Source organism: Herpailurus yagouaroundi, unplaced genomic scaffold (assembly GCF_014898765.1).
Source record: "Herpailurus yagouaroundi ecotype Mexico unplaced genomic scaffold, PumYag 194, whole genome shotgun sequence".
NCBI classification, from domain to species: Eukaryota; Metazoa; Chordata; class Mammalia; order Carnivora; family Felidae; genus Herpailurus; species Herpailurus yagouaroundi.
The window spans coordinates 3,843,117-3,868,122 of record NW_024412425.1 but is presented as its reverse complement, the minus strand read 5'-3'; the positions used below and the strand labels follow the sequence as shown (position 1 = coordinate 3,868,122).

The 25,006-nt window shown below is 53.3% G+C and overlaps 3 protein-coding genes across 11 annotated transcripts; all 3 read right to left on the bottom strand.

The window, feature by feature from the left end:
* Positions 1-1,982: 1,982 nt before the first annotated feature.
* SYNE4 (spectrin repeat containing nuclear envelope family member 4) lies at positions 1,983-6,100 on the bottom strand. 2 transcript variants are annotated; one of them, XM_040446018.1, is made up of 9 exons: positions 5,798-6,098; positions 5,573-5,710; positions 5,231-5,381; positions 4,598-4,741; positions 4,198-4,392; positions 3,847-4,105; positions 3,057-3,134; positions 2,292-2,347; positions 1,983-2,198 (listed from the first exon to the last, which is right to left on the bottom strand). In XM_040446018.1, exons 2-9 carry the CDS (start codon positions 5,698-5,700, stop codon positions 2,001-2,003), a joined length of 1,209 nt encoding a protein of 402 aa, XP_040301952.1. In that variant the 5' UTR covers positions 5,701-5,710; positions 5,798-6,098; the 3' UTR covers positions 1,983-2,000. The 2 variants fall into 2 exon arrangements, with proteins under 2 accessions (XP_040301952.1, XP_040301953.1); XM_040446019.1 differs by lacking the exon at positions 5,231-5,381 and having other exon boundaries at positions 5,573-6,100.
* A 36-nt stretch (positions 6,101-6,136) lies between these two features.
* ALKBH6 (alkB homolog 6) lies at positions 6,137-11,711 on the bottom strand. 8 transcript variants are annotated; one of them, XM_040446026.1, is made up of 7 exons: positions 11,648-11,711; positions 10,780-10,858; positions 10,401-10,469; positions 8,586-8,646; positions 8,070-8,242; positions 7,745-7,861; positions 6,137-6,586 (listed from the first exon to the last, which is right to left on the bottom strand). In XM_040446026.1, the coding sequence occupies exons 2-7, from the start codon at positions 10,846-10,848 to the stop codon at positions 6,323-6,325; spliced, it is 753 nt and encodes a 250-aa protein (XP_040301960.1). In that variant the 5' UTR covers positions 10,849-10,858; positions 11,648-11,711; the 3' UTR covers positions 6,137-6,322. The 8 variants fall into 8 exon arrangements, with proteins under 8 accessions (XP_040301960.1, XP_040301961.1, XP_040301959.1 ...); XM_040446027.1 differs by lacking the exon at positions 11,648-11,711 and adding an exon at positions 11,622-11,644; XM_040446025.1 differs by lacking the exon at positions 11,648-11,711 and adding an exon at positions 11,429-11,615.
* Positions 11,712-12,130: 419 nt separating this feature from the next.
* Positions 12,131-24,988, bottom strand: CLIP3 (CAP-Gly domain containing linker protein 3). The gene is made up of 14 exons (XM_040446016.1): positions 24,587-24,988; positions 24,038-24,262; positions 20,921-21,060; positions 20,748-20,841; positions 20,375-20,536; positions 19,798-19,916; positions 18,663-18,899; positions 16,228-16,363; positions 15,951-16,079; positions 14,937-15,080; positions 14,735-14,858; positions 14,478-14,542; positions 14,022-14,094; positions 12,131-13,683 (listed from the first exon to the last, which is right to left on the bottom strand). Exons 2-14 carry the CDS (start codon positions 24,201-24,203, stop codon positions 13,629-13,631), a joined length of 1,644 nt encoding a protein of 547 aa, XP_040301950.1. The 5' UTR covers positions 24,204-24,262; positions 24,587-24,988; the 3' UTR covers positions 12,131-13,628.
* Positions 24,989-25,006: the final 18 nt, after the last annotated feature.

The window sequence follows — 25,006 nt, the reverse complement described above, 5'->3', positions numbered from 1 at the left end:
ATTACAGATTTTACCTAGTTTTTAAAATTAATGTATTATTATTATTTAGTATTATTATTTATTACAGATTTTATTTACTGTTGATCTCCCCTATAGAATGTTGGCCCCATGGGGACAAGAATTTTCACCTGTTTTGTTCACTGCCCTGGTCCTGCTCTTTGACCAGGAACTGACTCAAAGCAGACACTCAGTTTTGAATGAATGAATGAGTGGTACAGATTTGTCCCATTACTTGGTCAGTTGGGTCAGAATTGCCAAGACTCTGGTGGCCCTATTTATGGTGACGCCAGGGAGACCATGCCTTTTCTTGGTTGGGGACAGCGTGTTGGTGTGGACAATATGCACTTGATGTGAAAACAGGTCAGGTTTGTGTTCTGGTTTTTCCAGAATCTGCTGCTTCCTGCCCCTCTCCCTCAGTGTCCATTCCCCCTTCTGGACAGCTCCTTGGTTTTCTTTGGAGACTCACTTCTCCCCCATTTTCAGCGCATATGATTCAGGGAGGGCTGACAGCAGCCCCCAGGAAAGCAGGTGACACGGGCCAGGGGAGCCAGCTTTGGGCTGTAAGGGAAGAGTGATTGTCCTGTTGGCCGCTGAATTGGTGGGATGTATGCTTAGAGGTTTTGAGGGGCCCTCTGGCTACTGCTAGGTAAGAGTGAAGCCAAACCAGAGGAAAGAACTGGGAGAGGTATCATTTGTGCCCCTGGATCCAGCTGTCCTTGCAGCCTGAACTTTTCAGTTATCCCCCCCAAATCAGTTCCCATTCCACTTAAATCAGTGGGAATTGGGCTTCAGCCTCTTGTTCCCTGTGTGGCCTTGGGCCAGGGCTTCCCCTTTATAGCCTCAGCTTCCATTCTATTAAGTGGGGACACACCATTGGGTGGTTGTGAGCATTAAGGTTGTGTGTTTAGTGTACATCCAGGAGCCTAGCAAGGGTTCTGCCTCTGTTCTTGAGTCTAGTCCTGTTCTACCTCTTGTCCTGATAGCATAAACTCTGAGAAGATGAGCTTTGACACCTGAGGCTGGGGACTAGACTACAGGACTGAGCCCTGACAATTCAGCTTGGTGTCATCAGGACCCTGGGGAAGGGGGGTTTCATAATCCTACACCAGGGATGGCCCAGCCTGGGAGCCCGCCATGTACAATGTTTGAATGGAGAACCTGTACGGATGCACCTGTGCCTCTTTGCCTGAGGAGCCTTGACAGGCAGAAGAGACTGGAAGTGGTGGGGAGTTAACATCTCCAGGAACAGTCCTTAACCAATGAGAGATGGAAGCTGGTACATAAATGGCACAACTTCTTCACCCTTTTGGTGGACCAACTTTGAGTGTGTCCCACACAGTCTCGCAGAGGTCCCTAGTGGGATGGTGCCCCAGATGCCCAGAGCAGCAACCAACTCATTAACTCCCTTCCCTGGCTCACTTTCCCACTCCCCTATCAGTCTGCCTAGGGGTCACCTCCCTAATAAACTACTTGTGCTTGAATCTTTGCCTCGGGGCCTGGGGGACCCCAATCCAAGATGGGCTGATTCAGTTCTGTGTTGTACACTCAAAGCAAAGAGATCTGTGGAGGGGGCTGCCCAGACACCAGGACTGCATCCCAAATTCTGAATTTTCAAACACCCAGTATCCTCTGAATGTTTGTGCCTCCCTCAAGATTCATATGTTGAAGTCCTAATACCCCAATGTGATAGTATTAGGAGGTGAGGCCTTTGGGAAATAATTATGTTGTGACAGTGAATTCCTCATAAAAGGAATTTGGAATCCTTATAAAAGAGAGCTCCCTGCCCCTACTGTCATGTGAGGACATAGTGAGAAGGTGACCATCTATGAGGCAGAAAGCAGGCCCTCATCAGATAGCCACTCTGCTGGCACCTTGATCTTGGACTTCCCAGCCTCCAGAACTGTGAGAAATAAACTTCATTGTTTATAAGCCACCCAGTCTGTTATTTTGTTATAGCAGACCAAATGGACTAAGACACATCCTTGGACATTGACCATTTATTACATATGTCTGGGCCATGTTCTCAGATTGGGGGGGGACCATTGACATAGCTGAGCACCAGATGAGGTGTCCTGGCCAGTCGGGCAGGAAAGCAGCAGGACCCCCCTGATGGTGGCAGGAGCAATGTGGCACCCACGAGGAGAAGGAAGAGGAGAATGAGGAAGGTCAGGGACCACCTGGATGCAGGAGGAGGGGCTCTGTGAAGAGAAATGCAATGTTGAAACTATGGTGCGCTGCCACTATGAGCCCCTGTACCCCCCACCCCCAGACCCATCTCCCGAGCATCTCACCCAGGGTCTACCTCCAACATCACATCCTGCAGGTTGGGAGATGCCTGCTTCTTGTCCTAAGGGGAGACAGCAGCCAGCAGCAGAATGGATGGAAGGGACACTTACTCTGGACTCTTCCTTCCTACCATAAGACCTATGGGGCTGAGTTTATTTTTCCTTCTTTCCTGGAACCCTCCCAACCCTCTCCAGTGTAGTGGATATCTGTGCCTGCCCTCCATCCAGTCTTCCTTCTCCTGGTAACAGTGGCTCAATTTGTACAGTGGGTGGAGGGTATCATGCCGCCCCCCTCTCAGCCCTTCAGGTTCTTATGTGGCTGACCCCACACGTCTCCACTTCCGCGACTGGGCATGTGAGCCAGATCTGGCCAATGAGAGCACTCCATCAGTTTGGCCACTGTGATTGGTTCAGGGTGCAGGCCATGACCCAAGCTGGGCAAGTGGGAGGCAGCCCTGGGACATTGCTGCCAGCAGGTAGGTGGCACCCTGCTTCTCCTTGGGTGGGCATACCAGTGGGAAATGAGTATTCAGTATTGGGCGAGTATTGGGGTGGCCATTTGCTGAGAAAGAATCCACCTTGGAGAAGTAGAGCCTGAAAGAGGAAAGGACTGAGCCCTGACAGCATTTGAGATCTCTTCAGCAGCACCCAGCCTTGTCAGTTACATAAAAAAAATTACATCCCCTTTTTTGTGTAATTCCATTTGGGTTAGGTTTCTGTCACTTGCCATCAAAATTCCAGAGTGATAAAGCTGGCTGAGGACCATCTCACCTGAGGCTTCCGGAGCAGGGAGCGTCTTCTCTGACCTGCTAAGTGTTTCCGGTGGCTGAAGCCCGACATGAGCATGTCCTGTGGGGAAATAAAGGTGTGGGAGTTCTCAGAGAACTAGTGACAGACACAAAGTTGGGCAAAGGCCAAGACGGGGTTGTCACAGAGGTGAGATTCTGGGGGAAGAAAAATATCTCAGGGAGAGACAAGAGAGGGACAGAGCTGAAGAAACCGAGAAGAGACATTACTTATTCATTCACTCAACAAATATTTAATGAGGGTCCATTACATGCCGGCACTGTTCTAGAATCTGAGGATGTGGTGGGCATGCAAATAGGAAAAGTCCTGGCATCCACGGAGCTTATATTCTAGCAAAGAGAGACTGTACATTAATAAATAAATGTATGATGTCAAGATGTGGTAAGTGCTGTTAGAAAATAAAGAGGTTAAGGAGTGATAATGTTTGGAGATCAGGACAGGCCTCTCTGAAGAGGTGAGATTTGGGGAGAGACGGGAATGAAGTGAGGAAGTGAGCTGGGCATGTGTCTGGGGGCTTTGAAATAGGAGTGAATTTGGAATGTTTGAAAAACCAGGAGGCTGAGATAGAGGAAGACACAGAGACCGAGAGAGGCAGGGGGAGGGAGGGAGGACAGCACTGAGACAGCAAGAAAGAGACACTGAGAGAGATAGAGGGAGACACAGAGCCACCGAGACCCCCTTGAAAGGGAAGTACCCTACTAGGAGGCACACAGAGGTATCCCAAGGGTGCCTGTGGAGGAAGGGTGTCCCCTACCTGCTCTCACCTCAAGGCCTTGTCCCCTGCCCTCGGGGACCCTGTGGCCACATAGCTCACAGGGAGCTCCTGGTGTCCAGGCTGTCTTTCGCCCCAAGGGCCTGAGGCCTCCAACATCCCCTGCCGGGTCCCACTCCAACTCTGCAGGAGTAGGGAGGCCACTGGGTGCCCAGGGCCCCCAGGCCCCACCAGGTCCTGGCCCGTCCAAGTCCCCCTCAACTTCCAAGTCCTGGTCCAGTGTACTGGCCTCCTCGAACACCTGGTCAGAGGACAGAGTCATGGGGGTTGTGGAATTGGTACCTTGGGTACCTTGGGTACCTTGGGTACCTTGACTGCCAGGGTGGGCCATACCAGGCTGTAGCTGACCAGCTGGGCCTGCAGCCACCACAGCCGCCGAAAGATGCCGTCTCGGTGGGCTCTGAGGGCCCTCAGGACCTGCTCCAGGGATGCCCGGGCCTGAGGCTCACTCCGCTGTGCCAGCCCCTCACCGAATGCCAGCAGTGCATCTACACGCTCAGCTGCTCCACATAGGTCTGCCTGTAGGGCCTGGGGACAGAAGGTTGGACACCACTCCCACCCCCCACCCACACACCAGGAGCACCAGAGATCAGCTACCTGGAGTTATATCCCTTCCCCCTTCTCTTACCCAGACACCTAGAACATGGAGTAAACGCATTTCCCATCCCAGGAAGCTGGTACCCATTCCTGAGGCCCCGCCCACCCTCCCATACCGTTGCCTCCCACTGCCCACCTGCAGCTGGACCATCCCGCTCTGGGCTGATGCCCAGGGCCCCAAGCCTTGCTCTAGGTCCTGCAGCCGGAGGCCCAGCCCCAACAGGCAAAGGGATAGGCTGTCCTGCTCAGCCTCCAATACTTCCTGGCCAGAGATGAGGTGCTGGGGAACACAGGGGACTGAGTCAGGGTCGGCGGGCCAACCCAGACCTTGCCCCCACTTCCATTGCCACCCCTCTTCTGCAGGCTCCTTCTGTAGCAGAGTCCATCTCTGGTCTGCACCAGGGCTGCTCCCACCTGGAGTCCTTCCCAGTGGAGCCGGGCCTGGACAGAATCTCCAGGTTTTCAAGGCTCCTAGAAGTGTGGACATAAGGGGCCTGGGGGTCTGAACAGAGAGTGGGTGATGGGGCTGGATATCCCCACAAGGAATGGGACCGCACCAGGGTCAATGACGAGCTAATTCTCTCCCAGTTGGCAAAATAATAAAGATTTTCTATAGTGATTGGTAAAGAATCATTTTCTGGAGTGTCCCTCCCCCCACAGATGCCCAACACTTTTCCAGAATCATCACCTCATGCCCAGTTTGGAGGCCAAATTCTGGGGGAGAGGAGGTGGGGGCTGGCACAAGGGGGCCTGGATCACCTCAGCTCACCTCACGGTGTCTGCCCCCAGCTGGGTCCTCACTGGAAGAGGGTGCTGGCAATCTCAGGGGACCAGCAGCAGGCTCAGTGCCCCTCAGCCCACCCTGGAAGTGTTCGGGAGGGTCCAAGGAGTCTTGCCCCAGTTTCTGGGCCTGTTCTGGTCTGGGAGGTAGGAGGCATTGACAGGCCTCTGGCTGAGCCTAGGTGTCCATCATCCACCCTACCCTACCCCTGTCCTTAGGTGCCCCTCCCATGTCCCTAGGTGATCATAGCCATAGTACCTTCCCCCCTCAAAATGCCCCTGCTACTGCCCCCACCCTTTTGGGACCTAAGTTCCAAAGGCCAGCCCCTACCTGATTCTCTTCTCTCCAGATGCAGGGCAGATGGTGCATCTAGCAATGTCCAGTTCCCTAGGGGCTCCAGCGGGGTAGTTGAGGGGCTCTGAGGGGAATCTAGGGCCCAGAGGTGGGGGGAGGGCCATAGCTGGGAGCCTGGAGACAGAGAGTCAGTGAGGATCCCCAGTGAGAGCTCTTTTCCTGGCCAGGGGCATCCCCCCAGACCTCCTCAGCAGGACTCACACAGGCCTGAGGCAGCCAGAGGCCTGGGGGCAGGCTCAGCTCCACCTCCTCACTAGCAGAACTGGACTCAGGTCATTTGATGCCCGGCTCAGGTGGCTGCAGCACCACTTAACTCCTTCTTCCCTAGCCTGCCAGTTAGCGGAACCTCCCAGGTTCACCCCACTCATCCCACCTAAGGGGTTTCCCGATACAACCCTGACCCCTCATGAGCCATGGATTCTGCCCCACTCAGGGACCTGTACATCTGACCCCAGGACCCACACCATCCAAGGTCCCAGACACCGTACCCCTCAGGAACCCGCATCTGCCCCCCCCCCCCACTCCATCCAAAACCAAAGAAAGATATTTGTTGGTTTATTTGAAATGGGGCCTCTTCCTGTAGTTCCCACAAAGTTACTGGGAAAATAAATAACCCGGGGGGGGGGGGAGGGGGGAGCCATCTCTGTCCCAGGGTTCCAAGGTCACAGGGTCACAGCTGTCAGGAGGTGGAGAGCCCGGGAATGTGAGCAGGGCAGGCGCCTGGCATCACTTGCTGAGCAGGAGGCCGGTGCGCAGCACGCGGGGCACGCGGCGGATAGTCAGCGAGACGCGCGTGCCACGGACCAGGCTGGCTCCCGGCCGTGCAGACGGGCAGGCGGCGGCGTTGGGTGGCAGGGAGGTGGCGTCCAGCGCATCTACTCGGGCAGCTGCTATGCCGTGAAGGAGGCGCGTGTAGGCGGTGCCACGGAGCACCAGGAGGCTGCGCGGTTCCAGCAACAGCGAGGTGGTCGGTCGGGGCGGGGACCGGGGCTGCGGGACGGGATGAAGCTCAGCGGGCCCCTCAGAAGTCAAGGGGGGTAGTGGTCAGCAGAATTTAATGGTCAGCGGGGCAAGGGTCAGCGAGTTCCCAGGGGCAAAGGCTGAGGGGCAAGTGTGCTCCCACGGAGCTTTGCAGGGGAAATCCTACCGGTCTCAGTTGGGGGGGGGGGGGGGGGGGGGAGGGGGGGCGGGGGGCGGGGAGCGAGGGCAAGCAGTCTCTTGGGAGGGGGCAGGAACGTGGTTGCAGATGGGGGTGTCTAAGGGAATTGCAGCTGGGATCCCCAAGGGGTTGGGACTTAGACCCAGGGATCTGCAGTCCTAGGAAACGGTGGAACTGGACTGAGGGCTTGGCTGAAGCTAGGAAGGGCGGGGGTTGGGTAGTAACAGTGAGGTGGTGAGGAGCCAGTATGGTCTGGGCCTGTCTGCAGACATCGGGATGCTTGAGGACACCCACACACTGGAAGGGAATGTCAGCCTACCCAAGAGCATGTAGGGCTAAAAGGAGCAGCTAGGGGAGTTTCTGTGAACCATGAGGTATCAGAAATGCCATCACTGAGAGAAAGGTCAGGGAAGCCACTGTCACGAGCAACCCCCACAGAAGGGAGTCAGTATATCTGGGGGGTCCTTGAGCAATGAGTCATGGGTTGAGGCCCCAAGAAGAATCTGATGGTGTCCCTCAAGGCAGATCAACACTATTGGAGTGGCAGAGAAGTCTTGTGTTGGGGAGCCTTGTGCAGCGGGCAAAGAGAGGATGTCTAAGAGGATGTCAGGAACAAGCATGAGTAAATGGTGTTGGGGTATCCAAGGATATGGGTGTCTGTTGAGAGTATTTGGGAGTCTTACACAGGTTATATGGACCTTGGGCCATTGGAGCACTCTGAACATGTGGGGCCAGGGGGTCTGTGGGGCATCAGGGCATTCATTTAGCAGGTGAGGCTACTGGGGTGTCTATAGATATCATTTCTAGGGCACCCTGCAAATGGATGGGTCTGAAGTCTGGGAGGATATGGGTGTACTCCTTGAGGGGACTGGGGAAGGTGTCTGGGAGAGTATCAGGGGTACCCTGGAAGCAGGAGGGACTGGGGCTTCTTGGAGGATATGGGATGTCAGAATGCCCACGAGTGGCTGGGGCAGTGTCTCAGGGCCCACCTGCTCTGCGGGGTCATCGTCCTTTGGCTGCCGCGGCTCGTAGAGGTCCAGCATGGTGTGGGAGCCCAGGCTGATGGTGCTGACGGTCGGGTAGTAGAGTGGCCCGTCCTCGTGGGGCTGGGGAGTGGGCACCAGGGCTGGACAGGGCAGGAGTCCACACCCCCCCCCACCCTCTGGGGCTCAAGGAGGGCACCCCAGCTTGGGATGAGGTGGTGAATGCCTGGTTGGGGTATGTGGCTGCTGAATGAGTAGAGGTGGGTCAACATAAGGCCCTGCCTCATGGTGTATCGGAAGTCTGGGGGTCGGGGTGAAGGTGTGTGGTTACCATGATGCCCTCCCCAGGCAGATACTGGTTCACAAGGACGTGGTTGGCTGGGAGACCTCCAAAAAGGCTGAGGTCAGATACTTTGTCCACGTAGCGCTGGAGCCACAGAGGCAGCCGCTCAGGAACCATCCCCCGGGGATGGGGGAGCCCACCTGGGAGAGGGGAATGGGGTCCTGAGGACACCCAACCAAGGAGCCCTGGCACCTGGAACCCCCATTAGGGATATTCCTGTGGTTGGCAGTACTCTGACCCTTGGGAACCTGTGACTCCGGAGATCACTACCCCACGCCTCCAAGGCTTCCTGACTTCTCCAAACCCCTGGACACTTTGAGATAACCCAACTTATCAGGAAATCCCTAACCTCTCAGAACCTCCACTCACCCCTCAGAATCCTCCTGGCCCTGGGAACCCCTTGAGCCCTCATGGACCCACCCAGTGTCTTGACTATCCAATCTGAGTCACCTGCCCCAGCCTATATCCCCAAATCACCCATGCCCCCAAGGCAGGGACACTTACCCCAATTCTGTAACTTCCTCCCAGAGAGCTGGGTCCACTTTGGCTTTGGGGCATTGAAGACCTAGGAGGTGGGGAGGGGATCAGTCCTTTTTCAGGACCACCCTCACTGATCCTACCACCCAGTTCAACACAGGGCCCTCTACTTGGGGTGGAAATGGGTCATCTCAGAATCTCTGGGATTATTCTCTGAGATAGAATGTTCCCAGGATTGTGTTGTTTGACCTCTACCCTGTGTCTACCAGGGTCAAGGAAAGGAACCAGAGCTACACAATCGTGGTCTGAAACTACTCAGAGCTCTGGGCTGGACTGGACTTTTTTAACCCAGTAAAGTGTGCACTCTGTAATTTCCTGAATCCTGGGCTATCTCAGCACAGCCCGACTTCTGGAACCTCTTTGCTCCTATCACCTGAGGGAGAAAATGTGCTAAGCTGGGCTGTCTCAGCCCAGAGAGTACTTTGAAAATGCTCCACTGCCGGGTGTCTGGGTAGCTCAGTTGGTTAAGTGTCTTGGCTCTTGATCTCGGCTCACATCATGATCTCACAGCTCTTGGGATTGAGCCTCGCTTCAGGCTCAGTGCTGAAGAGCGGAGCCTGTTTGGGATTCTCTCACTCCTTATCTCTCTGCCCCTCCCCCACTCACACCTCTCTCTCTCTCTCTCTCTCTCTCTCTCTCTCTATCTCAAAATAAGAAAGAAGGGCGCCTGAGTGGCTCAGTCGGTTAAATGTCTGACTTCGGTTCAGGTCATGATCTAGCAGTTTGTGAGTTAGAGCCCCGCCTTGGGCTCTGTGCTGACAGCTCAGAACCTGGAGCCTGCTTTGGATTCTGTGTCTCCCTCTCTCTCTGCCCCTCCCCTGCTCACAATCCATCTCTCTGTCTCTCAGAAATGAATAAATGTTTAAAAAAAGGAAGGATGGAAGGGAAAGAAAGAAAGAAAACTCTCCACAGCCAAGATCCCAAAGGTCTAGAACAGGCAATCTCCAAGAAATATGTACTCTATTCGATAATCTCATTCCTTTCACAGTTATGGGGCTGGAAGGGGCTATCTCAGCACAAGAGTCTGTGTTCTGTAGCTCACTTATTCCTGGGACTCAAACTAGACAACACTAGTTGAGATAGCACAGGGAAGATCTGTGCTCTACGACTAATGGTCTGAGACTCCAAAGGATCTGAGCTTTTTAAATTCTTCTCTCCCTAAACCTTAAGGATAGAATACAGAATACTGGGCTATCTCAGCACAGGTGATTTGAGCTTAGTAAACTTATTCCCAAGACTCAGGGTGTATGCTGAGCCATCTCAGCAGAGGGAAGAGTTTTTACTCTGTAGCATTCTGATGCCTGAGTTATGTCAGCACAGAAATCTGAAACTGCAAATTCCTAATTCCCCAAACCTCAAGGGCCTGAACCGGGCTATCTCAGCCTATGTTTATAACCTCCTTTTCTCTATGATAGCAGGATTGGGCTATCTCAGCACAGAGGGTATAAGACTTGTAACCGTGTTTCTAGCATAATGAATCTGATCTCAGTAACATCTGTTTTGAAGGCTGCACTGGGCTATCCCAGCACCGGGAGTCTGAGCTGCATAAGAACTACCTTCCTCAGAATCAGTTTGGTTTCTTCTAAGCTTCCTGGGAAAAGCTCTGACACACCCCAGCAGGTCCTGAGAGAGGAAAAGGGAAGATGAGGGATGGGTGCTGGATGTCACTCTCCTTCCTGCCAGGATCTTTACTGTAGCCTTAGGGACTCTCACACAGAACCTGGAGATTGGGGAGGGATCTGGGAAGGAGGGAAAAACAAACCGGAAGGGTGTTGGGGTTACCTGTCGAAGCAAATACTCCTCCTCTTCCTTGGAGATGAAGTCAGGGACATAGTAGATTACAGGTGGTGCCTAGGATAGAGATCCCCATGAAGGTGTGGCCCTTCAACCTACACCGGGGCTCTAGTATCACTGAGCAGACCCTCCCTCTGAAGGGTCTCCAGATGTTCCCAAACAGGCTAGGGCCTGAAGTCAAAGGACTAATGCCCATTTTGGGGGTGGGAAGTGGGGGTGAGGGTGGGGCTGTACCCTGAGGGTAAGAATGAATTTGGAGGAAAGGAGCAGTCCAAGCCCACAAACTCAGGAGTCGGCCTGCCTATCCCCACTCTATCCCCCACCCTCTAGTCCCCACCTTCACCCTCTGCACCCCCAGTCTGACAACCTGTTCCACCCTGAATGGTTCCAGGGCTGGGACCCTGGCATCCTGATCCTCCATGGACACCAACTCCATGCACCCAGTCCTGTGGGGGAGGGGAGGATACTCTGAAGTCACCAAGCCTCCCACCCTCAGGCTATGATCCCATTTTCTGCTTTATCAAGGGCCAGGGCCTCACCTTGGCCCTACAGTGAAACTCACTTGGTTTCTAAAACCTGAGTCCTCAGCATCTCAAAAGCCACCCGGACACAGTGAGTACCCAGAACACTGCCCCAAACTTCACCCACAATGGCCCACGAAACTACACATTTCTGCCCCTTAAGCCTCTCACAGAGAATATCCTCTGACCTCACTGGGAGCCTTTCCCAAGAGCTCCACACATAGCCTCCAGGGCTGCACCCCAAAGCCCCTTCAAACAGTTTGAGATGCCATCCTAACAACTTCAAACCTGCGACCATGAGTCTGGGTCTCTAACAACATTCAAACTCCCCATGCACCCTCCTGCCGCCTCGAGCCCTTTCGGATGCCCCATTCTGAACACCCGCGTGCCCCCAATCTGAGTCTCCTCAGACAGGTCCACTCTCAGTCTCCTCGGATCCCCCCACTCCGGACCCCTTCACACTTCCCCTCCCGAGCGCCCCTTCCCTGTAGCAACCTTGGGCCTTTAGTCCGGAGCTTGACTCCTCTCAAACCTTCTTCCCTATCTGAACCCCTTAGACTCTCCACCCCGAGTTTTCTAGAATTCCACACTCTGAGTTTTCCTGGACTCCCATCTGAGCTTCCCTAGATCCCCATTCTCAGCCCTCTTAGACACCCATCTCCGCCCCCCAGCCACCCCCAAATCTGACCGTCCACCAGAGTACCCCTCCAATACCCGAATTAAACTACCCCATTCCCTTCCCAGTCACTTCCGCTCCACGTTCCTGACGCACGTTTTCTCAAACCAACGGGAACTCTCAAAGGTCCTAAGGGTCCGCCTTCCACCCAATCGGCGCTCTCACCCACTATTGCCCCGCCCCTTCACTCTCGTCTATGATAGGCTGCACCTCCTGGCCTCTGAGCCACTGGGGATCCTTCGGAGACGGGCCTTCATCTGGTACTGACCAATCAGAACTCCAGAACCCAACCCGCCCACACAGTGGAGTGGGCCCAGATGGGAGGGGTACCCTTGGAACGGGGCCAGATGGGAGGGGAACCCGCTGGAAGACTAGACTATCACAACGGCTTCCCGCAGGCTGAATCATTCCATACCCCAGCTGCAGGGAGAATGGATTGAAGGAACGACTTCCTCCCTCGTACTTCCCCAGCAATACGGAGGGAGGCCCACAACTTTCCAAATACTGACCGTACACAGAGAAACCATAGAAACATCTTTATTGAAGGGGACAGGGGTCATGCTGAATTCAGGGACATGCAGTGAAGGGGCAGTCGTGAGCTGTCCTTGGTGGTCAGGGCCCCGGGTCCACCTTGGACCCCCTGGGCCTTCAGGTTCTCCCTCAGGCCGTTGGTCTGGCTCGAGTGCTGTGAGGTCCTTTGGGGCCAGTGACTCAGATTTGGTGTTTTGGACCTGTGACCAGAACATAGATTGAAATAGGGGTTCCAGGATTTGGGATCCCCTCAAGGCCTTGGGGCCCTTCATGAATTAGAGATGGAGGCTTTAGGATGTGGGGTTCCCTTGGGGCTGGGGCTCTTTGCATTTGGGTGTCTTGAGATCCAACGACTCAGGGCATTGAAGTGCTCCAGTTTCCAGGGATGAGAATTCCTGTTTGGGGTCTCCTGGTGCCTATGAAGTGGGCTTGAGGTGCCCTGGGAGCCCGGGATGCATATCCTCACTGCAGTCTCCTCCATCCCAGGCACAAGGACCTCCGTGATTGGGGTTTCCTGGGGGCTTGGGATTGAATTTTTTAATTTGGGATTCCCTGGGGATTTGGGGATTCCATGATTTGAGGATCCCGGTAGTTAGGGCCTTGGGATCCTCTAGGGGCTGTAGGACTTGGGGACACAGGGGAGTATGGGACTTGTACTCTGGGGTTTGGGATCCCGAGAGTCACAGAATGGGGCCTCTAAATTTTGGGGTCCCCCAAAGGGGGAAGTCGTTACTTAAAAAATAGAGAATTTTCTGGGAGCCTGACCAGCACAGGGGCTGTGGGCCATGTGGGGTGGGCTTCATACAAGGCACTGGGGGTTTCTTGAGGGCGCAGAGGGTAGGAAGACTTAGGGGTCCTGTAATTAGCACTTCCAGGACTGTTTTGGTGTCTGTAAATTGGGGGTGACAGTGGACTGGTTAATGTGTGTCTCTTCTGTAAGAACAGGGGTCTTTGTTAATGTAGGGAGTCTCTGATTGCAGTGTAAGCTTTTGGGGTGACCATGGGGGGTCACAACATCTTGAGGGGACTGATGTTAAATGTAGGTCTGTTACTCTGTTGCTCTGGATGCATGACCTATGTTTATTTCAAGGGGACTTGACAGAGGAGGAGTCTTTGTTAATGGGGGAGGGTTCTGATCCAGTAATGAATGATTCAGGAATGTTCTGCTCTGGAGCATTATGTAGAGGTCACCATCATTTGAGGTGATGTGGAAATATGTTATTGGGGGTCTGCTCTGAGGGGTTGGGGATAGGGACTAGCCTGAAGGTGCTACACTCAAGGAATCTCTTTCTGGGTACCTTGGGGTCTGTATTTGGGGGTTATCATGAGGGAATCTGTTAATAATGGGGCCTCAGTGATCCAGGGCTGGCTAATGGGGTCTCTATTCTGGATGTGTTACTGGGAATCTCTATCTCAGGGTGATTCAGGGGCTCCTTGTGTCAGGAGATGCTAGAGGGGACTCTGTGACTCTGTCAGGTATCCAGGCCTCTAAGACTGCATCTCTGCCCTCAGCATCCAGGGAAACCAGCAGCAGAAGAGCAACCTGGAAAGGAGAATCATATCCATCACGCCTTGATGCAGGGAACATCTGGATTTGGCCTTTCTGGATTCTGTCTCTACTTGTCTGGCTATGCCCTCTCAGACTCCTGTGCTGTGGAAGGTGTTCTGCCTCCTCTACCTGCCCCATAAGGGTGAAAGTCCCCAGAATTCAATGTGGGAGCTCACTCCCTAAAAACTGTTTCTGGGTAGGCTGATTAGCCACTAGTTTTCCTAACCTCTATTTCCAGCCCCAACCAGAAGTCCAGATCCCTGTGTCCACCAGCCTTGTGCAACCTCTCCCTGAACATCCTACAGGAGGTGGGCCAAGGGTTGGCTACACACCTGGAGATGGAGTTCTCTGATGCGATGTCCTTTGGGGTCCGGACTGTCGTGAAAGTGCGTTTGGGCTGTGTCACTGAAGGAGAGGGCAAGGTCTCAGGTGACAGGATGACAGACCCTCAATACCCAACCAGACTCCTTGTCATTAATACTTGTCCATGTCCCCAGTACCCACCTCGACCCCACATTCCAATACCCATCTGGACCTCTTATCAATAATATTCTGTGTCCCTCAATACCTACTCATGTCCCCAGTGCCTGCCCAGAGCCTTGTTGTTAACATCCCCATACCCCATAGCACCTATCCTCTTTGGGATCCTGTCTCATCATTTTCCTGGACCCCATGTCTCCTGTGAAATACTGGAGATTTTGCCACCAGCATATACCTGAAAACCCATGACCCTCCTATCCCCAAACCTTCACTCCTCCTCTACCTCTTACACTCCAGCCCCAACTCACTTGTCACTTGATGCACTTTTTTGGCTCCCACATTGTCCCCAGGGGGGTCAGTGGATCCACCAATCCTGGGGAGACATAAGAGGAGTAGGAGAAGTCAGAGTCACAAGAGGAGCTGAACCCATGGGGCCTATCCAGAAAGAGCTACGGTGTGGAGGTGGGTATCCACACTGTCCTGCTGGTACAAGAGGAAGAGACATCTAACAGGGGAATCAGGGTTCTGGGAAGTGCCCTGGGTTTGGGTTAGAGTTTGGGCTCACCTCTGAATTCTGGATGCTGGTGCAAAGACTCCATGCCGCGGGGGACAGGTAAAGTACCGGACACCAAAGACAGAGCCATCATGCTTTCCAGTGGGCTGGTCTAGCTCAATGCCATACCAGTAACCTGCAGCAGTAAGGTGTCAGGATGCCTCAAGGCCCTGCCTGCCTGCCCCCATCCTACCCCCCAGATCACTGTCCTCACCTGGGGCAAAGTCTGTCTTCCCATAGAAGCGCACAATCCCTTGCTTCTGGCCAGCAACGAGGACTTGGTCTCCAACCTCAGCCTTGGCTCCCTCTCGCTGCTGCAGGCTCCCCAGAGATGGGGATGATGGGGGCTTCTTCTTGCCTGGGGTAAAGGGTACATGGGGGGGGAGTGGGGCCCCCAGATGCCAGCCCTGGGGACCCCATGCCACCCAAAAAGACCCAAGGTAGAAACTCTGTCCTGGCTCCTGTCAGGAACTCTAGAGCCTTCCCAAGAACTGGGGGGCTTTAGGCTTGAAACAATCTCAACTGTAAGAAAACTGGGGGTGGGGGTTAGGCATGAGGGTCAAGAACCCGGAGAACCCCCAAATCCTTTCTCAAAGCTGAAGTTATTTGGGTCAAAAGAAAAACTGAGTCACAAAAGTAAGGAGCCCAGAAATTATCCTTTTAGGGTGAAGGAAGTGGGTGCACCTTGGTGGTTCAGTCGGTTAAGCGTCTGACTCTTGATTTTGGCTCAGGTCATGATCACAGCATCATGAGATCAAGCTCTGCATCGGGCTCTTCATGGAGCCTGCTTAGGATTCTTTCTCCCCCCTTCTCTCTGCCCCTCACCTGCATGTACATGTACACGGTCTCTCTCTCTCTCTCTCTCTCAAAATAAATAAACATTTAAAAATAAATAAATAAAATGAAGGAAAGGGTTGGGTGTGAAGATAAATCAAGTCACTAAATCCAGGAACCCCACAGATTCTTCCCTAAAACTGGGAAAAAACCCTTGGGCCTGAGGGGAAACTAAGTCATAGAAAGCAGAGAACCCCCAGATCTTTTCAGGAACTGGGGGTGGGTGGGCAGTGCCAAGTCAAAGGAGAAACAGAGTCATAGAAGTGAAGAACTCAAGAGATTGTCTTCTAAAACAGGAGTTTGGGCCTGAGGATAAACTGAGTCACTGAAGCTGGGCTACCCCCAGAATATCCTCAAATTGGCTCTCCTCCTACCCAGAAGGCTCCCCTCTGACCTTTATGTTCCCTGCGGCCTTTCCCAGTGACACGGGAAAAGTCCATCCGAGGAGTCCGAGGTGTGGAGGTGACTGATGAGGGGGGTGCATCCACTACTTTGGAGATCTTGGACACAGAGGCAAAGAGACCTGCGGGGACAGAACGTGGGCTGGGAGCTGTCCAAGCCTCTGCCCTCTGCCCAGTCATCATCTCCCTACCCCCATTACCCAGTCAGCAGCACCAGAACTACTGAGTGGACCCCACCACCACCCCATTTGAGCCCCAGGTGGGACTGACCCTGCTTGGGAGGGCAGATGAAGTACCGGACACCCCCAACACTGCCATCATTCTTGCCCTCGGGTTCATCCAGCTCCACGCCCACCCACTGGCCACTGGCGAACTCCGTGGTCCCGCAGAACCGAAGTGTGCCCGTCTGAGGAAACAAGGGAGGATATGGTTTGGCGGGGGTGGTCCTTGGGGGGCTATGACAGATCCCTGGCACATCCCTGGTGAGTGGATGAGGGAGCCCTAAGCTCAAATCTGTTTGGACATTACCATTTATTGGCTAATGACTTAACGTCACTGTGCCTCAGTGTCCTCATCTATGAAATGGGAACAGAAATCACACCTACCTTATAGAATGGTTATAGAGCTTCCCTGTCCAATGCAATAAACAGCCATTAGCCAAATACAACAATTTAAATTAACTGAAATTAAAATTAAATTTAGTTTTCCTGGTTGCACTGGCCACATTTCAAGGGCTAGTAGCCACATGTGGCTTATGGCTACTTTATTAGACAATACAGACACAATAGTTCCATCATCACAGAAAGGTCTACTGGACAGGGCTGTTATAGCCTCAGAACAGGGCCTGGTGCTGAGTGAGGGATCAGCGAGTGTTGACTATTACTGTCTTGTAACTTTGGTCAAATGACCTCCTAGGCCTTAGTTTCGTCTGCAAAATGGAGAGAATAATGCACCTTAGAGCCTGGCTGTCTGGTTGAAACATCTGTAATGTATGTAAATTTGTTTAGTTGTGGTGAGCCCTCGTGGCTATTATCATTGTGTGAGGCTGCTTCACTCTCAAAGTTCTGGTTCCTTGCCTATAAAATGAGTGAATAGTGCCTACTTTGGAGGATTGGTGTGGGGATCAGAATAGTGCCTGGCACACAGACAGCACTTGGAATGCACCAAGCTTCTTCTAAGGGCTTTACAGATTTTAATTAGTTTAATCCTCATACAACCCGAGGTGGGTACGGTTACTAGCTCCATTTTACACATGAAGAAACTGATACCCAGAGAGGTGGGATCAGTGGCCGCAGGTCCCCCAGCTGGAAAGCAGGAAAGCTGAGGTTTGCCTGAGCTTCTAACCACTGTACTATACTGCTTCTCTCAGAGGCAGATTGTCATTATTGTTCTTATCTTCAAACCAAAGGTTTCACCTCTCTGAGCCTCCTACAGTCTTCTGGGTTCTATAATGGGAAGAGTCAACCCATTCTGCTTTCAGAATTGTCACATGGATTTGACAAGATCATGCACAGAAAGCTTTACAGGCAGGGTTGATGCATGCAAAACTCTTGATTAGGAAACGCAATGTGACTTTTACAGTTTCTCACTGTGTAAGAAACTAGATTCAAATTCCTTCCGGTGGCCTACATGTCTGGTATGATCCAGCCCCCTACTGACCTCTCCCCTTCGTCCTCTGGTTACACTACCCCTTCCCTCCTCTTGGCCTCTGAACCTGCTGTCTCCTCTGTCTCCATATTGTTGTGTGTGAGCTCCCTCCTCTCTCAGCTCAGATATCAGCTCCTCAGAGAAGCCTTTGGAACACCCCAGCAGCTAAAACTGTATTTGCCTTCAGCCAGGGGAAATTTACTAAATCCAAACTTATTTAAGTTAAAAAAAAATTTTTTTAAGTAATCACAGAGTCCAATGTGGCGCTCAAACTCATGACCCCAAGATCAAGAGTCATATGCTCTACTGACTGAGCCAGCCAGGCTCCCCTAAATCCAAGCATTTAATGGTTTTCAAAGCCTCTGTTGCTACCAGAAATTATCTTAACTGTGGATTTACTTTATTGGCTGTCTCTCATTAGAAAAGCTCCATAAGAGTGGGTCTGGGCTCACACACAGCCCTTTATTCCCAAGGAGAGGCTGGGTCCGCATAGAGACTGAGGGACACTAGATAAATAAATAAGTCAAAGTTGGAATACCTGGATAAATGAAGATTCTGCCCTTTGGGCCTTTATACCTGCTCCCTCTATGCGGGATCCCTTCTCCTTTTCTTCTCCTGGCTCATTCCTCCTTATCTTGAAGTGGGTGCCTCCATCCCACAATACCCCTGATTGTTCTGACCGGTCCTTTTTTCCCAAAGTGCTGATGCCTCTGGGAGCAGAGGTGGGCCTTGACTGGGGATCACAAGGCCCAGGGTAACTCACAGGTGCAGAGCTGCACTGATCACTCTGTTTGTGCTACCTCATGACCGCCACGACTATTCTGGGCTGTCACTGTCAACTGATAGATCTGTCTTCCCTCCCTGGACTGAGAGCTCAGCCTTGGGGCAAAAGGAAGCACTCACAGAATGACTGTTAGATGAAATAAATACTGTAGGAATGACGGGGGTGGAGGTGGTGGAGGGGTGGACAAAGGGGAGGGTCTACACTCTGTCCAAAGACCCAACTCTGAGGCACGAGGGCTGACTCCTGCTCTCCACACCTTTCCCCAGGCCCTGACCTTCTGGCCATCCAGCAGCACGCGGTCTCCCAGACGCAGGCCCAATGCACTGAGCATGAGATTGCCTGGGACGTTGTCATAGTTGGGTAGTGTGACCTTGGGGAGGGCACAGGAGAGTGGCACAGCCTCCTCCAGCAGTGTTCGCAGCTCCTTGGCCACCAGCGCTGCCTCTGCCTTGTCCAGGGACATGTCCATGGGGTCTGGGACCACCTCTGCTGGCACCTGTCCCTTTCGGTTCTGGGGGCCAATGGGAAAAAAGGAAGTGAGAATTCAGTGGCATAGGCTGTACCTCCACCGAGCCCAAGCTCCCAGAGACCCCTAGACCATGTAAAGCAAAGGCAGATCCAGGCCATCCCTTAGGCCATCATGGGAATAAGAAGGGGTGAGGCATTAAGTTGTAGACCACGTCCCCAGGGAAGTCCACCCTCAACCTCAGGCTGGGGATTTCAAGTAATTGAGGGTGGAACTAGGGGTGGAGCCAACAGGGAATGAAGGTCACACTTCAGTCTGTAGGTCATGCTCTCAGGGAGGCCATGTCCCCAAAGATCCCAAGCCTGGAATGAGACCATGTGAGGGATGAACATTGAAAATGGTCTCCTGTGGTACTGGGTCAGGTGTCCAACTGGGCCAATGGGGAATGAGGAGAGGCAGGGCTTCAGGAACACAGGCCATGTTTCCCCAGGATATCTGAGCCTGGAATAATGCAGAGTAACTGGTGTTGGAAATGGATGCTTTGGAGATCAAAGATCATACTGAGGGCTTATGGGGGGAACCAACCTTCTCATTCACAGAGAGTCTCAACTTTTTTCACGATCCTGAAATATTATCTACACACAGCCCCAGGGTCAGCCAAGATTGAAAGAAGATATTCTTTGCTGGGTAACCCTGGATAAATCACTTACTCTCTCAGCTTCAGTTTCTCTAATAGGGCTCATAATAGAGTTCACCTGACATATCATGAACACTAAGTAAACACCAGCTATCATTTCATTTGTTGAATGTATAGTAGATGATTTTTGTAATGAACTTCTAGAAACGCAAGCAGTTCTGGCCTCCCTCTCCTCCGCTGGCTGGGAAAGGGGGTGGGGAAGGAAGGAGAAGGAAGAGAATGGGGGCTGGGACAGGGATGTAGTACCCGCAGTGCCGGGTTGGCACCATGCTCCAGCAAACATTTGGCTGCGCCCAGGCACAGGTTGGAGGCAGCGATGTGCAGGGCTGAGCCGTGGTTGAAGTCACTGCACGTGGAGTTCACCACTGGGGTGTGGGAGAGAGAGGGTTCTGGGTGAGTGGACTTGGCACCCCGCCCCCCGTAGGCCACCTTGCCACCTTAGAGTCCCCCAGCTCAAGTCCATGTCTTAACCCCGCAGACCCGAGTGCCTCCCACAGACTCGTGTTGCAGAGCCCAGCCCCTCCAGAAGGGTCCTGTCCAGCCCCGGGGATGGATGGGTCATGGATATCTGGACCCTGTCTCTCACACCTCCTACCTCCACCCTACCACCATCATCTCGGATCCCGGTCCCTTCTCCCTTCCCAGGCCAGACCTCAGTTCTGCCCCATCACTCAGCTGCCCTGCCTTCTTTACTTCATGTCTCCCCATCTCCCAGCACATCTTCTCCCGGCCCCCAGCACACAACAGAGGCACCCTCCTCCTGCTTCCAGCCCCCATCTTATCCTGGGTCCCATTCCCTTCAAGCCCCGACCCTCCCGCTCACCTCTCGGCCGGGCGCCCTTCAGCAGCACGCGCACAAGGTCGGGAACGTCGAAGTAGGCAGCGTAGTGAAGCGCATTCATGTTGGTCCAGCGGCTGCGCAGTGTTACGTCCGCACCCAGCGCCAGCAGCTGCTGTGAAAGGCGCACAGCCGCCGCAGGGTCCCCTGCACGACAGCCCAGGTCAGCTTGCGTCCCCTCCTCCAAAGCCTGGGCCCAGGGCATGGGGAAGGCCCTAGGCCTTAGGGACTGTGCTTTGGGATCTTAGGCTGCGGGTTCACGGTGGGGGTCTGAGGGCCAGGATTCTGGGTGATTCTGAGGGTGTCATGTCTGGGCGCCTAGGTTTGGGGGCTGGTGGCTTGGGGGTTTGGACCTTACCGACTCCATGGGCTCCAGCCTTGCACGCATAGTGGAGCAGTGTCATGTCGGTCAGCCCATCACGGTCATTCACATGGCAGCCTCGACGCAGAATCTGGGACGGAATCAGGGAGGTTTACCCAAATACATGAGGGACCCCATCCTCTCCCTACCTGGCTTCCCAAGTATCTTACCTCATTGCCGATGACATCAATCTTGTGCTGGACTTGGGGCACCCACTGGCGCACGATGGCAAACAGCTCAGGGATGGTGGTCTGCGGGTCAAAGAGAATCTCCTGGCACGCCGGGTCATTGGGGTCGAAGAACGTGAAGGCTAGGGCAGTGAGAAGTTCAAAGTCATCCCAGGCAAGCTGATCTCCTCTTTCCATCTTGAGGCAGGGGAGCTCTAGGCCTTTGCCTTTAATGCCCTCTAATGCATGGTCTCAAACCACATGGTGCATGGGCTACAGGCATTTTCTGTTGGCCAGCATAAGGTTTCAAAATCAGGAGGTTTCACAGAAAACTCTGCATGCCCCATGTGTCTTGAAAAGTTGGAAGATCTGGCAATCCCACAGAGCAGCAAACTGCACCCCTGGAAATGAGTGTGGAGGGAGTGCAGTACCTCGAGTCTGCATGCCCCTGGGAGGAGGGAGGCTGCCACTGCTTTAGCCCACCGTTGCCCTGGCCGAGTATGGGCACAGTTTGGTTAAATCTCAAGTAAAAACAAAAAGCCAGAAAAGCTGGCTTTTCAGAAAAATCTCCCCAATTTTTCAAATACTGTGTAGAACACATAAAACGTACCCATGGGCAGGATCCAACCTGTGGCCAGCCAGGGTGGTGCCCAGAGGAACTTCCATCTCCCCCTATTAGGCCGTGATGTGTGTTGCTTTCTGTGGTATTGTCAACACCCAGCACAGGGCCTGGCGCAGGGCAGGAACTCAGTGCATACTGAGTGAGGAAATGAATTCCCAGACGATACATAGCTCTGGATGTGTATCCGGATGATACACACCCACAGAGACAGCATCTCCAGGAATTAGCTTTTGTGTTCCTCTTTAAACCACAGTCCCGGCACACACAGCCCCCCTTGGCTCAGACCCTGCCCTGGCTCCCACCACACTCAAAGCACCGACCACTATTCTCTCCACAGCCCACGGGCCCTGCACAAACCGGAGGCCGGTGTGTTCTCTGCCCTCTCGCCCTCACTCATTCCACCCAGCCACACTGGCTCCTTCTGTCCTTCCAACACGCCAGGCAAATTCCTCTCAGGCACTTTGCGCTCGGCATTTTCCTTGCCCGGGACAGTCTTCCCTCAAGCCTTCTCAAGGTGCTGCAGGTTTTACTCAGATGTCACTTCTTCAGGGAGGCCTCCCCAGACCACTCTGTGTACATCAGCACCTCTGCCCTTCTCCATCTCCTGACCTTTTTTATTGCTGTAATCACGGCACCTACCACTGCTTAACATTAACTTGTTTACTCCTTTTTCCTTCCCTTTCTCCTTCCCTCTTTTCCTGTCTCACTTGTCTCCCTCGCTAGGATGTAAGCACTGTGTTTCTGTGCTGCCTTGTTCACTCCCTTCTCCCCAAGGCCTGGCACAGCAGCTGGCATGCAGTAGGTGATCAATCAATCTCTGCGGAATTAATTGTACAACTTTGATACACAAATAGACAAGTTCTTCTCAGAGTCCATCATAGCCCCCTCTCTGTCCTAGACCACATTTCCAGATTCCTTCATGTTCGGTGGTCAAACCCTCCTCATTCTAGAAGCAAGATTCTGAGGGAGGTGAGGGTCAGGCAGGGAGCAGCCTATACTCTCTGACTTCCACCAGGGTACAGGCCCCAGCCACATCTAGACACATTTCCAAAGGAGATTTTCCAGTTCCCTGGGGTGGATTCGTCACCTGGGACACCCAGATAATGTTCTTATTTTTCTATCAGACTGAAGTCAACTTGTAGCCTCTCTGACCCACCTCTAGTGGGTGACATGAGCACAGATGCCATCCCTTCTACCCTATCCTAGTGATGCCCACTCTTTGAACATGGTGCCTAGTTTTTGAACTTACAGCTGCTGGGGATTCCCAGACAACATCTTCTAAAAGCCTCCTCCACCCTCTCTACCCAGCAGCCAGAGGGAGCTTTTAAAAATATAAATCAGATCTGCCACTCCTCTGCTTTTAAATACCTCCCTACCAACTGCTCTCTCCTCATCACACTTATCCAAAATCCTCGCAGTGGCCGCTAAGGCCCCCCCAGATCTAGTCATTGCCAAACCCTCACCTCGACTCCCATCACTCCCTTACTACAGCTCCAAGATTGCCTTTCGTTCCTGGCCCAGGGCTTTTGCACTTGCAAAAGATAGCCCGGAACTATCTTTCTCCAGCTCTCCTATGGCTGATTCCTTCTCATCCTCTGGGTCTCAGCCTAAATGCTACCTTGTCAGAAAGACCCACTCTGACCACTCCGTCTCAAGGTGCTGCCCCCTGCCCCCCCCCTTTTATAGGTCCAACTTTTATTTCTTTCATAGCACTCACTCCATCTGAATGTATCTGATTGATCTATTATTTGTTCCCTTCTGAGAGCAGGGATGATGCCTGGGTCACTCACCATTAATAGAAGATGATAGAGATCACCCAACATAAATCTTATCACAGACTAGTAGCAATGGATAAATATGCTTGGTGAATGATTAGACACTTTCAGTTTCTCCAAGAAAATACCCTCTCAGCTCCACACCTTCCTACCTTGGAGCCTTTACTCCTGCAGTTATCTCTCTGGGTACTCCCTTCCCTTGCCCCTTTCCCTTGTTAAACCCCAACTCATCCTTGGGTCTCCCTCAAATGTTACCCCTCATAGAAACCATGTCTTAAAAAGCTCTTGCAGCATCCCATTCTTGGCAAACACAATTCTCATCATGTCTTGTAATTATATATTTATATTACATTATACTTATCTGTGTGGTTGCCATTGAGGCCTGTAAATTCTCTCAGGGCAACAACTGGGTCTGTCTGGCTCCATGCTTTGCCCCAGCTCCTAGCATAGAGCCAGGTCCACCACAGGCTTTCAGTAAATGTTTGCTGAATGACTAAATGATTGAATGATGTGTCATGAATCAAAGATTAGGATTAATTCCAGTTTCATTCTCCAACGGGTGAATGAATAAATTAACCAAAGGGGAATGCAATGGCCACCACTCACCCAGACCACTTTCAAATCACCCAGAATCTCCCCACCATCACCACCAGCAGAGCTCAGCCCAACCTCTCTGGCCACCCATGGCTCCAAACAAAATTGCAGGGTGGGGAGGATGGTTACCGTAGTCCTTGGGGAGGGGGGCAGGTGCCGAGGGGTGCACAACAGGCTTCTGCCGGCGCTCCTGGGTGGGGCTGGGGGCCTCAGGGACCAGCTCATCCTCTTCCTCCTCTTCTTCTTCCTCCCCGCGTAGTGGGGGGGCCATGGGAGCGGGATCTGTCTTAGTCATGGTCTTCAGTGGCCCTCCGGGGGGCGGGTGCAGATTTGGGGGCGGCTTTCAGGCCAATCCTGGAGACAGAGGCCAGTTACAGAGAGCCCCCAACAGGGTCTAGGGTCTGAGCCCCCAGAAGCTCCAAGGCCCCCAGTGACTCCCACACCCCCAGCTCTGGATTTTGAACAATCATAGCGACGGCCATCAGCCGTCAGAGGACCCTGGTATGCGGGCCCAGCGCCTACCACTTCCCCCCTCTTCCCCAGGTTCAGCCCCCCATTCTTCTCCTCCCGCGTCAGGCCCCTCAGTCTAGGCCGCCCCCTCCCCGGGTTTGTTTATCTCGGGATGCAGGATGCTTCGCCCCTCCCCTTCTCCGCGGGCCTCCCCTCTACCCATCTTACCTCGGACTGATGGGGCTGGGGACCAAAGCTGAGACTGGGGAGACTGGAGTAATGGGGTGTCAGTGTTGGGGGAAGTGATGGGGGAGGAGAGGGAGACAGAAGGGGACGAGGCCCAGACGCCGACAGGGGATGGGGGTGGAGAAGGAGGGGCGCTGATGCGCATGCGCAGTGATACCCCCAACCAGGCGCGGGGGCGGAGATACTGGGAGGCTCCAGGCTTTGATGAAAGGGCTTGAGGCAGCGTCGTCGTGAAGAGGATAGACACGGAAGATGGAGAGAGAAAAGAAGAGATGGCCACGAAAAAGGATGTGAGACATCAAAACAGAAAGAGATGAAGCAGAGACAAGGGCAAGAAGGAGAGGGATGGGAAAGCGGGCACAGTTTTTTGTCCGTCCCCGGGACAGAGCCTTCCTTCCCGCA

Coding starts and splice junctions, on each gene's coding strand:
- SYNE4 (XM_040446018.1), bottom strand. CDS start 5,700: ATGGCCCTCCCCCCACCTCTGGGCCCTAGATTCCCCTCAGAGCCCCTC. Junction 4,742..5,230: donor CTGGGGGCAGACACCGTGAG/GTGAGCTGAGGT, acceptor TGTGTTCCCCAG/CACCTCATCTCTGGCCAGGA. Junction 4,393..4,597: donor GCGGGATGGTCCAGCTGCAG/GTGGGCAGTGGG, acceptor TTCTGTCCCCAG/GCCCTACAGGCAGACCTATG.
- ALKBH6 (XM_040446020.1), bottom strand. CDS start 11,231: ATGGTCGCAGGTTTGAAGTTGTTAGGATGGCATCTCAAACTGTTTGAA. Junction 8,243..8,585: donor GAGGAAGTTACAGAATTGGG/GTAAGTGTCCCT, acceptor GGGTGTCCTCAG/GACCCCATTCCCCTCTCCCA. Junction 7,862..8,069: donor TGCCTGGGGAGGGCATCATG/GTAACCACACAC, acceptor CCCACTCCCCAG/CCCCACGAGGACGGGCCACT.
- CLIP3 (XM_040446016.1), bottom strand. CDS start 24,203: ATGACTAAGACAGATCCCGCTCCCATGGCCCCCCCACTACGCGGGGAG. Junction 20,842..20,920: donor TTGATGTCATCGGCAATGAG/GTAAGATACTTG, acceptor ATTCCGTCCCAG/ATTCTGCGTCGAGGCTGCCA. Junction 19,917..20,374: donor GAAGGGCGCCCGGCCGAGAG/GTGAGCGGGAGG, acceptor CCCACACCCCAG/TGGTGAACTCCACGTGCAGT.